This window comes from Mustela erminea, chromosome 9, assembly GCF_009829155.1.
Source record: "Mustela erminea isolate mMusErm1 chromosome 9, mMusErm1.Pri, whole genome shotgun sequence".
Classification (NCBI taxonomy): Eukaryota; Metazoa; Chordata; class Mammalia; order Carnivora; family Mustelidae; genus Mustela; species Mustela erminea.
Window position 1 is genome coordinate 1,098,036 of NC_045622.1, and position 12,300 is coordinate 1,110,335.

Below are 12,300 nucleotides of genomic sequence, written 5' to 3' on the forward strand. Positions count from 1 at the left end.
TTTGATGCTGTGTCCTTCCCCAGATTAGGGAAGTTTTTGGCTATAATTTGCTCCAGTAACCTTCTTCCCATTTTTTTCTCTCTTCATCTTCTAAGAAGTTATTCATCTTCTAAAATGTTATTACATTTAAATAAGTCACCAAGTTCCCAACATCTACCTTTGTGGTCCATTACCTTTCTTATCCTCTTCTTTTCAGCGTCATTATTTTCCTTCATTTTATGTTTAGTATCACTGACTCACTCCTCTACTTCATCCATCCTCATTTTTAAGACTTCCACTTGGGATTTTGTCTTGGTTATAACAGTTTTAATTTTGGCCCGACTAGATTCTTTTATTTCTTCAGTAAGGGATTCTCTAGTGTCTTCTTTATTCAAGCCCAGCTAGTATCCTTATAGTCATTGTTTTAAATTCTAGTTCAGACAACTTATTTTTGTGTGTATTGATTAAATTCCTGGCCATGAGTTCTACCTTGTATTCTTTTGGGGGGGGTAAATTCCTCCATCCCATCATTTTGTGCAGAAAAGAAAAGAACAAAGAGAAAAAAACCCACCACCAACACACACACACACACACACACACACACACACACAGCAACAAACAGAAACAAGAAAAACAAAAACAAAAAAGCTACAATATTAGATCTTGGTATGTTTTGGTCCGCTTGTTAAAAGAATCTAAGTCCCAAAATAAAATAAAATAAAATAAAAATAAAGAAAAATTAGGAATATTCATAAAAGTGTTTATGTAAAAATAAAAATAAATAATTTTTGAAAGTTTACAAAGGATTGGAAACTATACGAACATCAATGAAAAGAATAAAGAAGTACTGAATAAAAGTAAGAAGGCCGGCCCTCTTCCCCTGGAGCGGAAGCTCTGCAGCCCTGTAGGCTCTGTGAGCTCGGGGCCGGAGCTGCTGCCGCGGGGGTCCGGGGGACGGATCAGGGGGCACAGGCCGGGGAGGCGCCGCGGGGCGGGCAGGCGGGCTGCGCGCACAGCCAGCGGCCTGCACTAGGGGGCGCTCCTCGGTCCCCGGACGGTCGCGCGGCTGCGAGGGAGGAACATGGCGGCGCCCGCGCTGCGCGTCCGCCCCCTCGTCGGCGAGCCTCGCACACAGGCCGTCACCCTCCCCGTCTCCCCGGTTTCCTCTGAGCCCCGCTTCCCCCGCCCCGTCCGAGGCTGTTTATCTCAGGTGCCTGAGTCTCAAGACTCCGCATTTCGGGGCGGCCGCGGGGCAGGCGCTGTGCCCGGGGCGCGTGTCCGTCCGGGAACCGCGGGTCCCGGGAAAGCGGGGCGGTGGGGGGTGCGGGTAAGAGGGACCGCGGCGCGGGGGGGGGTGGGGCTAACCGCGGGGGGTCAGCCCTGACCAGTTTCCCGCAAAGCCCGGCGTCGCGCTCACCGCCCCCCCGGCTCCTGTGCGCAGGAGCAAGGCCGCGGCGGGTTGTCCCCCTGTTCCGGAGCGCGGTCCGACAGCCGTCCTGTCCCGCCCTGTCCCGCCCGGACCCTCCCCCGCCCCTGCTGGTGCCCCAGCGCGGCGACCGCGGTGACCCTCCCCGACGGCCGCCGCCTTCCTCCTCCGGACCGCGCAGGCCAAGCTCCTGAGCTCCGCGGACGCCCGCAGGTGCGCCCCGCCCGCGCCCACGCCGTCGTCGGATGGGGGGGGGGCGGGAAGCGCGTGTGGGGGGTGGAGGCCGGTGGGGTCCCGAGCCCCCCACCGGGAAGGGGTGCGTGAGAGTCTTTGGTGCAAAATGGTGGCTTTTCCAAGCCGGGGACAGGCCCCGGGGCGGGGAGGCCACTGCAGGGCGTCAGGAGTCCCGGCTGCCGAGCTCCCCCGGACTGGGGGTGGGGGGGCAGGACAAAGGTGTCTGCAGGGACTGCCGCCCGCTGAAGAGGACTCGGGGCCCTGGGCACCGGCCACGCCGCCTCTGCTTCTACCGAGACGCAGGCAGGGCGCGGCTGTGCTTTCCGGGAGGGGTCCCCCGCCCGCCCCAGTCGGCACCGGGGCACCTGGGCTCCGGCGCGGGGGGGAGCGCGGTCGCGTGTGCGTGTCCGTCGGCCCGGCCGCAGCTCATGCAGGGGAGGGGGCGAGTGCGGTCTCCGGTCGCCGGGCTGCGGGGACCGAGGCTCGTCCTGGGAAGCCGCCAGGACACCTGTGAGCCGAGGGGCCACCGCGCCCCAGAGCGAGGTCGAACGCGCACCCACGGGCTCGGAAAAGTGTCTGCGCCCGGCCCGGCCCCCAAGACGCAGCCCATCGCGGGCCAGTCCCCCGGGGACCTCGGCGCAGGCCGCTCTCCCAGTCCATCCGCGTGTTGTCGGCCGGTTCGCGGGTCACGGGAAAGCGCGGGTTCGCGCAGCTCCGGGAAGGGCCGCGGAGCAGGGGGTGTGCGGGCGCGCGGGTCTGCGCACCGCGGGAGTCCGCCGCGCTCTCCTGGCCTCTCCCGCCACGCTCTCCCGCCTCTCCCCGGCTCCCGCAAGTCTTCGGTCGGCGGGGCGCGGTGGGGACCCGTCCCGACCCGTCCTGCCCTGCATGGGTGTTCCACAGTCGCCGCGTGTCTCTTCCGCCCCGAGGACTTTCACCCTCCGGGGCCCCTCGGCCCTGCACGTGGAAGCTAACACCCCTCTTACGGGAGGGTCTCGGGGTACCCGCTCTCTCAACGACACTTGTCGTAGCAGTATCTCATACTTACTGATCCATGCCCGGCTGCCCAGCCAGACTCTGGGCTCCAGCAAAGCCGTGAGGTCTCCCCTTCACTGTGGCCACGGCGTCTCCTTACGGTCCCGGCACAGCGCAGGTGCCCAGGCACGATTTACCGCGGGGACGGACGGACGGACGGACGGACAGGCATTTCTAGTCCAAAAGCCAGCCTCGGAAGAACCCTAGCACAGTCCAGGAGGACCAACAGTGCGGAGACCGACTCTGAGGGCTGTGCCGGGAGCAGTCAGTCTGCAGCCCTCTCGGACCTGCAGTGACTAGTCACCCTCCTCTCAAAACCACTTGCTAACTTCAATCTCTGCTGTACCATACAGGATCTGTGGGCTAGAGAGCAAGTTTTTCTAGTTCATCTCAACATCTTAGCTGCCTGACCTTTAACAGACATTTGCTAAGTGTCCAGATGGACAGTGTTTAGAGAAACAGAAGGGACCTAGTCTTAAGCTCCGGGGACCCTGAGGTTCCCAGACAGGGTTTGCCGTCCTCAGGAGAGCTGCCTGCCTCCCGGTGTTTCCTGACTTCACCAACTTGCAATAGTCTCATTGTAAGCCTCCAGAGTCAGGCCCCAAGAGCGTCAAGGTATGCATTAGAACACAGTCTCCCTTGCTCCCGATCTAGTACTCCTCCCTCTTCATTTCCAAACTGTGCTCCCGCAGGGGAGTCTGAGCACCCGTCCTGGGGAAAGGGCTCACCAGCACAAAATGAAACAATGAGTGAGTTACATCCACCAAGAAGTTTGAGCAAGAAAAAGGAATACTTTAAATGGATCCCCCTTGTGTAAGGAAAGCCTAAAATTACACCAAAAGACAAAATACACTATATAATAATGTCCGTGGAAAATACCTTTTTTATTATAAACAGTATAAATGCTTCCTGATACATCTTGCAAATATCATACACTTTCTTTTCTTTGCCTGAACTTCTGTGAACAAGAGGTCCCAGCACGTCCGAGATCGCTTGTGGCCGTTCCCCCGTTCAGCGAGCACCCCACGCGGGGCAGGTAAGCTGTGCCCGAGGGGGAGAGGACAGCATGGAGAGAGAGAAGCTCATTTCCACATCCGCAGGAGGACTGCAGTCCAGTGGGATGTTCTCTTTATTTTGGATGTTTCCTTATTTTGGAAGTATGTTTTTGCATGCTTCCAATTTACAAGATACACTTTCTATTTTTGGAAAAGAGCCTGTCCATCCATGGTGAAGGGGACAATTAGAGCCATTATCTAGGCACTACCTTTCATCTTAAAGAATCTGTTGATTTATGGGAGAATGACACCTTAGATCATTGTGATAGCCATTTTAATCCTCTGGTATTTGGGGGAGACCTGGAATGTTTGAATACAAAGAGAGATGGGCTGTCTTTATCTTCTTTGTGGGTAGGCCTGGGATCATGGTCAACAGCGAGAATTAAACCGAGCCCACAGACCACATCTACTGTCCTTGGCCTCGGGCCCTGTGTCTCATCCGGGGTGACTGATCCTAGTGTCATTAGGAACGGGGCACGTACATTCAAATATTCTCAGTGCAAAACCCAAATCACTGCTTTGGGAAGCTGTCCACAATGTCTTTATTACAGATACTCCTCTTTGGTTTCTGTCTGTTCCTGGTATCGTATGCTCCCCGCAGACCCTATTCACACACTATTATACTTTTTAATAAAGATGATTCGTTAATTACATAACTCTGACTTGCTTGTATGCCCGCGCAAAGTGTCCTTATAAATACATTTCAACATTGTGCTCCCTTTGACACAGCACACGTCCCGTGTCTGTGGTGGGAAATAGCGTGGGCCATGGCTCCGTGCAGCGCGCAAGGATCAGGTGATCCTCGCGGCCGCTGGATTCCGTTCCTTCAAATCCACCGTGGTTCCAGCCACGGCTCACTGTACAGATGCCCTCTATTCTGAGATAAGTTACCGAAGCTTGTTCCCAGAACTAAGCTCTCCCGACCTCCCCTCCCCCACACCCGGATCGCTGGAGGTGTTCTCTCCAGTGCTCGCCAGGATTTAAATAACAATATGTAGAAGACACTTAACACCACAACAGGGAATTCGCTGGCATGACGCGCACAACACGCTTGCTCCAGGTGCTGTACTCAAACTGCACGGGCCCGCTGAAGAAATAGATATAACCTGGAAGGAAAAGACCAAAAAGAAAATTGCAGAGTCTGAAAACAGGAAGAGTTTACGCCAGGTCACACTAGAAGTCCAACCTGTTAGACCCCACTGTTTTCTCACACGCCAGCGTCTGTGATTAGAACCCTCATAGATCGCTTAGAGTTACGGGAGGGAAAAAGTATACAAGTTCCCCAGGTCTCCTAAACTGTCACCTTGAACGAGTGCTCATTATTTTTAATAAAACTTTTTAAGATTTTATTTATTTATTTGAGAGAGAGGAAGAGCGTGAAAAGAGGGAGGGCTTCCTGCCAAGCAAGAAGCCCAAGGCGGGACTCGATCCCAGGACTCCGGGATCATGACCTGAGCCAAAGACAGACGTTCAACCAACTGAGCCACCCAGGTGTCCTGAAATAGCGGTCACCTTGCCGTGAGTTCCAGTTTTGATGCTTGACATATTGATACTACTTAAGTTTGGAGAAACGCCCCTTTTCATAATTAAAGCAAAAAAAACCATGTAGTTACGATAGTCACTGGTCTTTCTATGTAAATGACTCCCCACTCTGCCCCTGCTTTGAATTATGGCAATAATTTTTGTTTCTTGGCATCATTAAGCACAATTTAAGATAATGTTGGGACACCTGAGTGGCTCAGTCGGTTAAGTGTCCAACACTTGATTTCAGCTCCGGTCCTATCTCAGGGTCATGAGATCGAGCCCCACGTATGGCTCCGTGCTAGGTTCTCTCTCCCTCTGCCCCCACCACTTTCTCTCCCTGTCACTCTCTCCAATAAAAAATAAAATCTTAAAAAGATAAGTTAAGATCGTGTTTCAAGTTTGGCATCTTGTATTCGTGGAATTAGCGACCATTTAAGCAACGTTTTTGTTTATTCTAAGTGTGGTATGTTTTGTTTCCTATGTAACTACTCCTTAACGGGTCTCTTGATAGGTCTCTTAGCACGTGTAAGTCCTGTGTAAAACTGCTCTCTAAGGGAAATGAGTTTGAGGGGCTACAGAGCCCCTCGTTGAGGTCAGCGTGATGGAACTCGTTACCGTTTTTCTCGTAGGCAGCGTCCACTTTATCACCGATCCCTGGGAAGTCGTCTTCTATCAGCCTGGGGTAGTCTCTATCCAGGACCTGGTTGGTGTCATCGTAGCTACGCAGTAAGAAATGGAACTCTTGAGTGGGTCGTATTTCTTAGGAATTGTCTTAGACATGACACAGTGGATTATCATGACACCTTTCAAAACTGACAAGAGTTACAGAATTTTAAGTCCATTTAGAACATCCAGTAGCTTTTTCAAACTCAGAGTCAGGATGCTGAGTGCAAGGCAGATGCTTGCTGAGTGGCCTTGTCTCGGGCCATCTTTCTAAAGATCGTCACAGGCTGCCTTCCATTTCACGAACGGCTTACCGGTTATAAACGTGGTTATTAGGAAAGTGTTCTTAGACCAAAATAAATGCATGTTAGTGCATTGAACAACTATATACTGATCTCCTAGACAACTCACTAGGTGTGGTAATGGAGGCAGGAATATTTGACGTATAACTTCTGGACTGAAAAGTTATTGGGGTGTCTGGTGGTTCTGAGCGACGAAGGGGAGCACGGCTCGCCCCTCCCATTGCTACAGTTCCACAGTCCACCTGCCCTGTACACAGGCACACCCGAGTCAACCACACACATCCTGAAATCAGCCTGGAACGGCTTCCCGTCAGGTACCGCCGTTTCTGTTACTGATGAGAGCTTCTCATCCTGGCGCTATGTTCCAGTAGGTGAAAGACAAGACGCACTGAACCGGGAAGGGAGGCGGGGCACGTCTACACGGCAACACTAAGCCGTGGAAGCCAACCGTCAAGACAAGGAGACACCCAGGGCCATAGGAAGACATGAGAAGGGACGTAGCCTGTGGATGGGGTGATCCAAAAGACTTTGAGCTTAAATGGTATTTCCAGTTAACTTTGACCAGAGGATAGAATTTCAAGAGAGAGAGAGATGCAGGGAAAGATGTTCCAGCCAAACAGGGGGATAAAAGCACAGTGTTCTTGTGACATGGTAAGTCACACACCCTCACTGCACTACGAACCTCACCTAGGGCATAGGGACTGGAACAGCAGGACCGAGGGGAACCCGACTGTAGTACTTAGACAGTCGTGAATGTCATTGTCAGACTAAGGAAGCCAGACAACAAAGACACCACTTACAGGGATGTGCGTGTGTGCGCATGTGTGTACACATAAAGCTACTAATGTAAACCTTTCAAGTATGGGATTTCTGTCAGAGACTCTCATCCCCAAATACATACATGGCTCTAAGCTCTTAAATGCTGCCAGTGTCAGAGCTGCCTTCCTGCTGACCTGCGCTCGGAATATTCCAACTCCGCCCGTCCTTCTAGAAGGGGCTGACTTTAAAAGCCACCGGCCGGCAGCTTCCTGGCCCACCTCTGCACTGGATGAGGAGAGTGGTGTGGGTCTCACTCAGCCTCTGGGACACGGTGCGATGGGTCCGTGAACAGGGCTGCTCACCTCCAGACCTGGTTTCCCGAGAAGAAGAGCGTCTTCCCTGTGCCTTCCAAGTGGACGGCTGCGCTTATCTTCTTAACCTCTTTTGGAAATCCCAGTTCGGATATTTTTTGGGGATAACCTTCCAGAATGTCATAACCATTAAGAGCCCAAAATTTTCTGCCTAGAGTAAGTGAAAGAATAGATTTATTACCTAGGAGACTTCAGCAGGATTCACATTATGTAGATATTTACTTTAACAAAGAAAGACTCATTTTACACATTTAGAAATCGATTAAGGGCTGTGTTTGTGAAACACAGAAATAAGAGCATTCTTCAAACAAAAAATAGGATTTAAGATGCTAATTTCCTAAGTATGAGTACAATTATCACCAAATATCTTAATCAATTTGGCAACATCTTATGTCCGACTGCTAATCTGGAGGTGGGTGAAAAGTGTGTTAAAATTTCTTCATGAATAAGCAGGAGAGTGGGAACAGCGAACTAGACTGAAAAGTCAGATTCCATGCCCCATAACGTGATTTTATTGTAGCATTAATTATGATGTCAGTAGAGTGAATGAATGATGATCCGGAAGACAGAGCAGCGGTTTGGAAAACTGTCCCTGATTTGATGTCGAGAGAACAAGTAAAATATGAAAATGTATATATACTATGAATATAAATATTCAAAAATCCCTATGGCGTATGGTGAAGGGCTACCAAGAAAAGGTGAGAAAATGAAATAAACTGACTTTTCAGAAGGGGGAAATTATCGATCATATTTTTTCAGTGTTTCAAGAGGTACATGATCATAACATCTGCTCAGCAAATAATTTTTGAGAGGAAGTAAGAAAAAACTGACACACCTGTTACAAAACAAACAGTGAATTTGTAACAGTAAGAAATAATGGTGACTTTTTACCAGTCAGATTTGGGGACATTTGGTAGAAAGTTTCCAAATATGTTCTGTTTAATATTTTGTTATACTTGGCTCTTAATTTAAGTACTTTTTAATACTTTTTAAAATACTTTTAAATAATTTTTTAAATTTTTAAATATTTCAAGTATTTTTTTTTCGGGACTGGTCATCGTGCTGACTCCGGCAGCATTGAGTTCATCCCCGCCTGTCCGGGGCGTGTGGAGGCCCCCGGGGAAGGGCTCACCTCGGAAGATGAAGATGAGGTCCCGGGAGAGGTGCTCATAGGCGGCGTCAATCCGGTTGGGAAGTTCCGGCCAGAAGGATTTCGTCAAGAACAGCTCGGCGTCCACCTGCTGAGGGTGCAGGCGCCAGAAGAATCTAACACCAAAGTGAAAATCCAGAGTTTGATGAATGAATACACGAACACAGGAACAAACAAGCCTATCAGACCGCGGTAGAAGCGCAAAGTTCATCTCTCGTGTCTCGGTACCCTCAAGTTTAGGTTGTAAACATGCTCTTAAATCACCACCTTTGTCACCAGGACAAACTTTCCGGACCCAAAGGAATTCGTGTGGACGCTCTGACAGTTTACTGATGCGGAAACTGATTCCAACACTTGGGTTTTCAAATAGGTAAACTGGGTTTCCGTACTGACGTGGTTATCTTTATAAAGGGAAGCTGCGCCACGCCCAGATGAGCCACGGAAAAGGTAAAAGTAAAGTGTTCATCCCTTAGTCACTTATTTCATCCGAATACGTAAAAAGAAAAAAAAAAAACTACCCCCAAAGCTATTATTTTCATTGTTAACGTTGCCTTTGAAAATGCAACTGGACGTTAGGCAAGTTGCAGACACAGCCTCACAAGTGTCTCACAAGTGTCCAGGACACGAGGACGGGGTAAGAGCGTAGCAGGAGCACCTGTCTTTAAAGATCATCATTTCTCCTCGGAGGCTGGTGATGGCGTCCAGGGTCAAGGCGGGGTCACATTTGTCTGGTGTCTTGGGATGTTTTGGGTTGGGGTCTTCGTCTCCTGGGCCTGCAGGCATGAAACGAAGGGAAGGAGGTGGTGAGGCCGGCCTTCCCGATGCCCGCCCCGGCTAGCGGAGGGTCACAGGGTCCCCTGGGGCGGGGGCAGGACGTCCCCAGCTTCCACGTCAGATCCAAACCCCTGTGACCTTCCTCCTTTCCTGCGGGTCACCAAGCTCTTGCGGGTGGGCTGGCTCCTCCTGCTTCCGTCCTCAAGACCCTTTGAAATTCTGCTCAAGCAGATTTGGGTTTCTTGAGGTTGGAGATAGAAATGGGAGGGCATGGGAGCGAGACTCTGAGGAAAGCTTCCCCCTGCCTGGCACGAGCTACGGCACAGGCTGCTCTGCAGATGCACCTTTCTCTTCTAGCCGATTCTGGGAGCACACCGTCCCTGCAGGAGTCCTCCCTCTGCTCTATCTCTCGCCTCTTTTACCAGCTGGCAACCTCGGATGCAGTTTTACCCCCGTGCCACGGCTGTGAGTGAGAAGCCAGGCCTTCGGCAGCCCTGATGTGCCACGAGTTAGCTTCCCCCGGCTCGGGCCGTGCCCAGTACCAGTCCTATGCCGCTGCTTGTCCACCCAGCTCCCGTTAGTTCTATGGTCAACTGCCTGGTCACAATATTGTAGAGATAACAAGAAACACACAGCGCTTGCCCACACCCACACTAGCTGCTAGAGTCGATTTCAGTCCAGAGGAGACTGATCGGCCGCGGGCCGTGAGCAAGGCTTCTGAGCTTGCGGCTCTGGAAGAGTTTACACTGATGACTTTAACTCTGTTAATAGTGGGCAATTTTGCTAGATTGGGTGAGGTTTAATTATTTTGTAACTATTACTGAAAATTTGGAAGAAAAAAAAGAGATTCTTAACAAATGGTCATCTATAATAGTAGATGTGGATTAAAAGTTACCACAGGCCACTTGAATGGATTCTACTGTGGCAAACTGACATGGCGGAAGAAATACCCAGAATTTTAAAAAGCTGGTTAAGGCCATACCTCCACCCTCAGCCTCGGTACCAGCGACACACTCTCTAAGCGCTACAGGGTGTAGTTTCTTCATTGGTTAAATGGGGATTAAAATAGTTTCCTTCCTTACGTCAGAAGTGTTTTGTGGGACTCAAAGCTACACCTCGCAATAATAAAATACAAATAGGAATCTGCAGAAGCTTTGGAGGATAGGATATTTTCTACTTGAGCAGATGCTCCGAGTGGGCATGTCTTCCCAGGTTTTAGTAACAGAACCAGGCCGGCAATATTGGTAACGATAACCTCACTGACGATCTTCAAGTCTATTCTGTTTCTAGACTGATAAATTAAGAGTTACCGTAGAGAGATTGGATGCCTTGTACATCGTCATCAGGAAGCATAAAGTGGTTCTTGCCCGTGTAGGTGTAGATGGGAAACATGAGTGCCCCCGGGTCCTTGGAGTGGTCGAGGCCCAAGGAGTGGCCAAACTCGTGGGCAGCAACAAGGAACAAGTTGTAGCCTATAAACAAAGCGACGATGAGAAAGCAAGGCAGTGACCCGTTAACCGAGGGAATGCTACTTTCCTCACCTCTATCTCTTTCTTGGCTGTTTCACTCTTTTTTAAAAAAAAAAATTAAGATTCAATATTTGGTTGCTTGAAGGAAGAGTCAAAATATTGATTTAATCCTTATAAATCATTTAATGTTCTCTTTGATTATAGCTGCCTACGTCATTAGGATCTCAACAGAGTGCTGTCAAACAGTAAGCAATCAGTGAGGGTTTACTGGGAGGACAGTAGGAATCCCCAGCTGCTCTTTGTTTTCTCAGGTCAGGTGAGGAAAGCGGACAATGGAGGCCTTGAGGGAGGAGTCGTGGGAAGTCACATAGGGGGCTACCTGTCGGGGTGTTTCTAGAACATTGTCTGAACCAGAGGCACCACACAAATAGATGATGACCAAGTATGGAGCATGCACTAAATAGGGTGTCTGGAATCTCCCTGGGAACAAGTCCTAACCAAACGATCCTTTCCAGAGTATCTCTAGACTCTAAAGTTTAAAGAAATAGAAACTCTGGAAATGATTGGCCAACTTTCCTCAACTTTAGAAGACTCCTGTGGCACTGAATTTACATTGTTTCCTCTAGTCATTCTTTCTACCAATTTCTGAGCCTCCTACTACAGATACTTTAATTTGAAAAAAAAAAAAAAAAGGATGAAAAGTTGGGAAAAAAAATACGTGGAAGCTGGAGTCACTGGTTTCAATTTGACCTTAAATACCATTTGCTGCCAGAGCCTGTCCCTGAAGGAAATGTACGAGCAGCGCAGTAACCCTGCAGACCATAAGGGCAATCAAAGTGCACATCGTCTGAGTATGAAGCAATTCTTCACTGAAATGACTTATGACTCAAGGTCCCGTTCTTGGCCTTTAGCTGAGAAATCAATCATGGTTTGTTTGTGAATATTTTCATTCATTTCCACTAGCTGTTTCAAATCCAGGAGCCTAAAGCTGGGGTTTACCGTGGCTCTGTCTGAACAGTACTAGATGTTAAGATCCTTCTTACCTGTGTAATATTCAGAACACAAATGCATGAATCTCACCTTTCTTTCCAAAGATACATGGAGGCATTGAGGCTGAGGCACTGGTCAGCCAAGGCCCAGTTTTACTCTTTGGGAAAACAATTCTTCTGATTCTAACGAATAACAAAAATGAGCTACCTTTGAAGACTAGCTCTAACTTTAACCATCACAAGCAAGGGTCAGCGGAGATCCGCAGGTCCGTCGGTGTTGGAGCAATCTCGCTTTTCTCCTTACATTTTCTCAATTCTTTTGAGCTTTAAAGATTCATCTACTGACTGAATTGATTCAACACTGAGTTTCATTTTGGTCTCATAAATGTAATTTTTATCTGGTCTGTCTCATGCTGTTTGGAGCAAGACATCATCTTGATTTGTTGGAAAGGTATTTGTAAAATCAGTGACATGCATGTGTCTGAAACTAGGAACTCACATAACAGAGGACAGAAAACACGCTGCACTTGTGCTGTTAATAGTTCTGTCAAGGAAAAGAAAACTCTTTCAACT

General features: G+C 49.4%; 1 protein-coding gene across 1 annotated transcript in view; it reads right to left on the minus strand.

The window, feature by feature from the left end:
* Nucleotides 1–3,538: 3,538 nt before the first annotated feature.
* The window catches only part of MMP13 (matrix metallopeptidase 13), a 28,188-nt gene continuing 19,426 nt past the window's right edge, over nucleotides 3,539–12,300 (minus strand). Inside the window, exons 8-13 of the mRNA XM_032358208.1 lie at nucleotides 10,580–10,741; nucleotides 9,151–9,268; nucleotides 8,478–8,611; nucleotides 7,337–7,496; nucleotides 5,866–5,969; nucleotides 3,539–4,832 (exon numbers count right to left, since the gene is read on the minus strand). Of these exons, the coding sequence (XP_032214099.1) occupies nucleotides 4,732–4,832; nucleotides 5,866–5,969; nucleotides 7,337–7,496; nucleotides 8,478–8,611; nucleotides 9,151–9,268; nucleotides 10,580–10,741 (779 nt within the window). The 3' untranslated portion in view covers nucleotides 3,539–4,731. The remainder of the gene's footprint in view (nucleotides 4,833–5,865; nucleotides 5,970–7,336; nucleotides 7,497–8,477; nucleotides 8,612–9,150; nucleotides 9,269–10,579; nucleotides 10,742–12,300) is intronic.